The 2532-nt window shown below is 51.7% G+C and overlaps 1 protein-coding gene across 1 annotated transcript in view; it reads left to right on the forward strand.

Annotated features, from left to right (window-relative positions):
* The window catches only part of KIAA1671 (KIAA1671 ortholog), a gene marked incomplete at its 5' end in the record, with an annotated part of 99815 nt that overhangs the window by 8896 nt on the left and 88387 nt on the right, over window positions 1-2532 (forward strand). Inside the window, one exon of the mRNA XM_006762116.2 lies at window positions 1684-2531. Coding sequence (XP_006762179.1) covers window positions 1684-2531 — 848 coding nt within the window. The remainder of the gene's footprint in view (window positions 1-1683; window position 2532) is intronic.

The following is a 2532-nucleotide window of genomic DNA, read 5'->3' on the forward strand; positions in this document are numbered from 1 at the left end:
CTTTATTTAGTCATTTTGTAAGAAAAAAACTCATAAAAGAACTCCTAGGTGTAACTGGGTGGTGGATAATCCCTTCGGCAGAGTTGTAGTTTTCTGAAACAGCTTTAGTGAGGTATCACTGACCTACAGTGAACACACGTGGGAAGCGTACAGGTGAAGAGTTCGACCTGTGTCCTGCACACCTGCGAAGCTGCCATCACAATCCAGACATCCGGCACACCCAGGTTCCCTCCTCCTTGCCATCCCTCCCTCCGCCTCCTCCTCCTCGGAGCAACCACTGGCCTGCTTGCTGTTGCAATAGATTCGTTTGCATTTTCTACATTGTCCTATAAATGGAGCCAGTGCTCTTCCCCACCCCCCCTCGGTCTTCCTCTTTCACTCAGAATAGTCATTTTGAGATTCATCACATCGTAGTGCGCATTAATAATTCACTCCTTTTCTTTGCTGAGTAGTAAGTAGTCCATTGTATGGGCCAACCACAGTGTATCCTCATCATCCTTTGATGGACATTGGGGTCGTTTCCAGTTTGGGGCCCATTGCAAATAAAACTCCTTGTAGTCACAACAAAATATTCTAATGGCAACAACGGCAAGAACAAAAAGAGCCGCGTGAAGCAAGTTGGGTGAAATGTTACTGTATTTGAATTTAGGGGATAGGTTGAGGCGAACTTATTATTCTCTCTGTAATTTTGTATATGTTTGAAAACTTCTTTTTCTTTTTTAAAATTAACTTTAGGGAGAGAGGAAGTGGGGGAGGCGGGGCAGGGGGGAGAGAGAGAAACATTGATTTGTCTGTTGTTCCACTTACTTGTGCGTTCATTGGTTGAGTGTTGTATGTGCCCTGACCACCTGCTTTTCATCCTTTGGGTTACATACCCAGGAATGGAATTGGTGGGTCCTGTGGGTAATTCTCTTTTTTAACTTGCTGAGGTAGACTTAGCTCTAACAGGAAAAAAAAAAAGATTAAAAAAATTACTAAGTAGTACATACATGTTATGAAAATCAAACAGAACCAAAGTATGTTGGATTAAAAGATGATTTTTTCATCTTTATTCCTTCCTCCTACTCACAGTTCGATTTACATCTTTACTCCACCGTCCATCTACCTGTGTATACCCACACAGGTGCAGTTTTTAAAAAGTGGTCTTAAATCATAAAGATACTGTCCTGCAGCTGTTTTTCTCCCATCGAAGGGATGTTGTGTGTGTCTTGGGTGCTAGGACAGTGGGGCCCACCCTCCTGGGGATGCAGGGGCCTGTGTGGTCCTCCACCGTTTGGATGGATCAACATGGACTGAGCCACCGCCTTTCAGACGGTCAGGAACTCACGTTGTCTGTGCTCATTTGCTTTCACAGACAGTGCGGTCGGAGCTTTCTTGCTCACGGAGACTTGTGCTCATGAGCGAAGAAGGAATCCTGAGAGGAAACTGGACGGATGAAAGGAAATGAGAATTTTAAAATCATGACAGATTCCCTGAATTGTCCAAAAGTCGGCACGACTTTTACTTTCTCTCCAACAGCGGCCGAGAGTGTCCATTTCCCCACATCCTCACCCAGATTGGAGGGTTCCGTCTTTAAATTGTTACGGCTTATGATTTTAAAAGCAGCCATTTCAGTGACCTCCCCTCTTCCTTTCCATTTCGAATCCTTTAACTTAAGTTTCTTCTTTTTCTTTTTTTTTTCAGCAAAAGGAAGGGCCTGGTTTGGACGGAGCATCTGCTCCCAGGAGCCCCTGGAAGCCGGGTCCCCCCGGGGAGAAGTCCAGGCAGGCACCGCGGAAGGATGGTTCCAACCAGGTTCCGACCAGCTGTCGTGGGGCAGGCCCGGCAGGGGCCCCGAGCTCCTCGGACGGCGCCCAGGAAGACGAGGGGAGCTTCCAGACCGTGAGGGCCACAGTGTTTGAGCATCACGTAGAGAGACACACGGTGGCTGACCAGTCGGGACGCTATCCCCCAACCACACCCCCTGGTGCTGTGACCCACGTCTCCGAGCCCCGACCCAGGCCCAAGAGAGGCTCGTGGCTGGGGAAGGACCCTCCAGAAAAGACGACCCTCAAGAAAGAGAACTCCAGGTGGTCGGAAAACCCCGACACCGAGAGAGTGGGACGGACCCCCCTCTTGAATGGTGACCCCAAACCGGATCACACGCCTCTCCCGGAAAGGCCCCCTCTGGGCGAGACACGCAGTAGCCACCCCTTCCTGAAGAGCTTGGAGCACCCTCCCAGGTCACAGCGGGTTGAGCCCAAGTACGTCGTGCACACAGTGGGGGAGCGTGCACACAGTGAGGCTGTCCCCACGGCACCGGAGGAGAAAGCCGTGGAGCTCCGGTGCGGCAGCGCCAGGTCCCGTCTCTCGCTGAAGGGGAGGCAGCTGTCCCCCGAGGTCGCCCCCGCTGACCCAGAGCGCAGGCCGGACAGCCAGGCGGGCTCCGTCCAAAGGGCCAGTCTGCTTTGGGAAGCCCAAGGCACGCAGGAGGTCAGCGGGCCCATCCCGGACCCCCGAGAGCCACAGGGCACGGTGGGGGGCAGCGGCCTG

This window comes from Myotis davidii, unplaced genomic scaffold (assembly GCF_000327345.1).
Source record: "Myotis davidii unplaced genomic scaffold, ASM32734v1 scaffold478, whole genome shotgun sequence".
NCBI lineage: Eukaryota > Metazoa > Chordata > Mammalia > Chiroptera > Vespertilionidae > Myotis > Myotis davidii.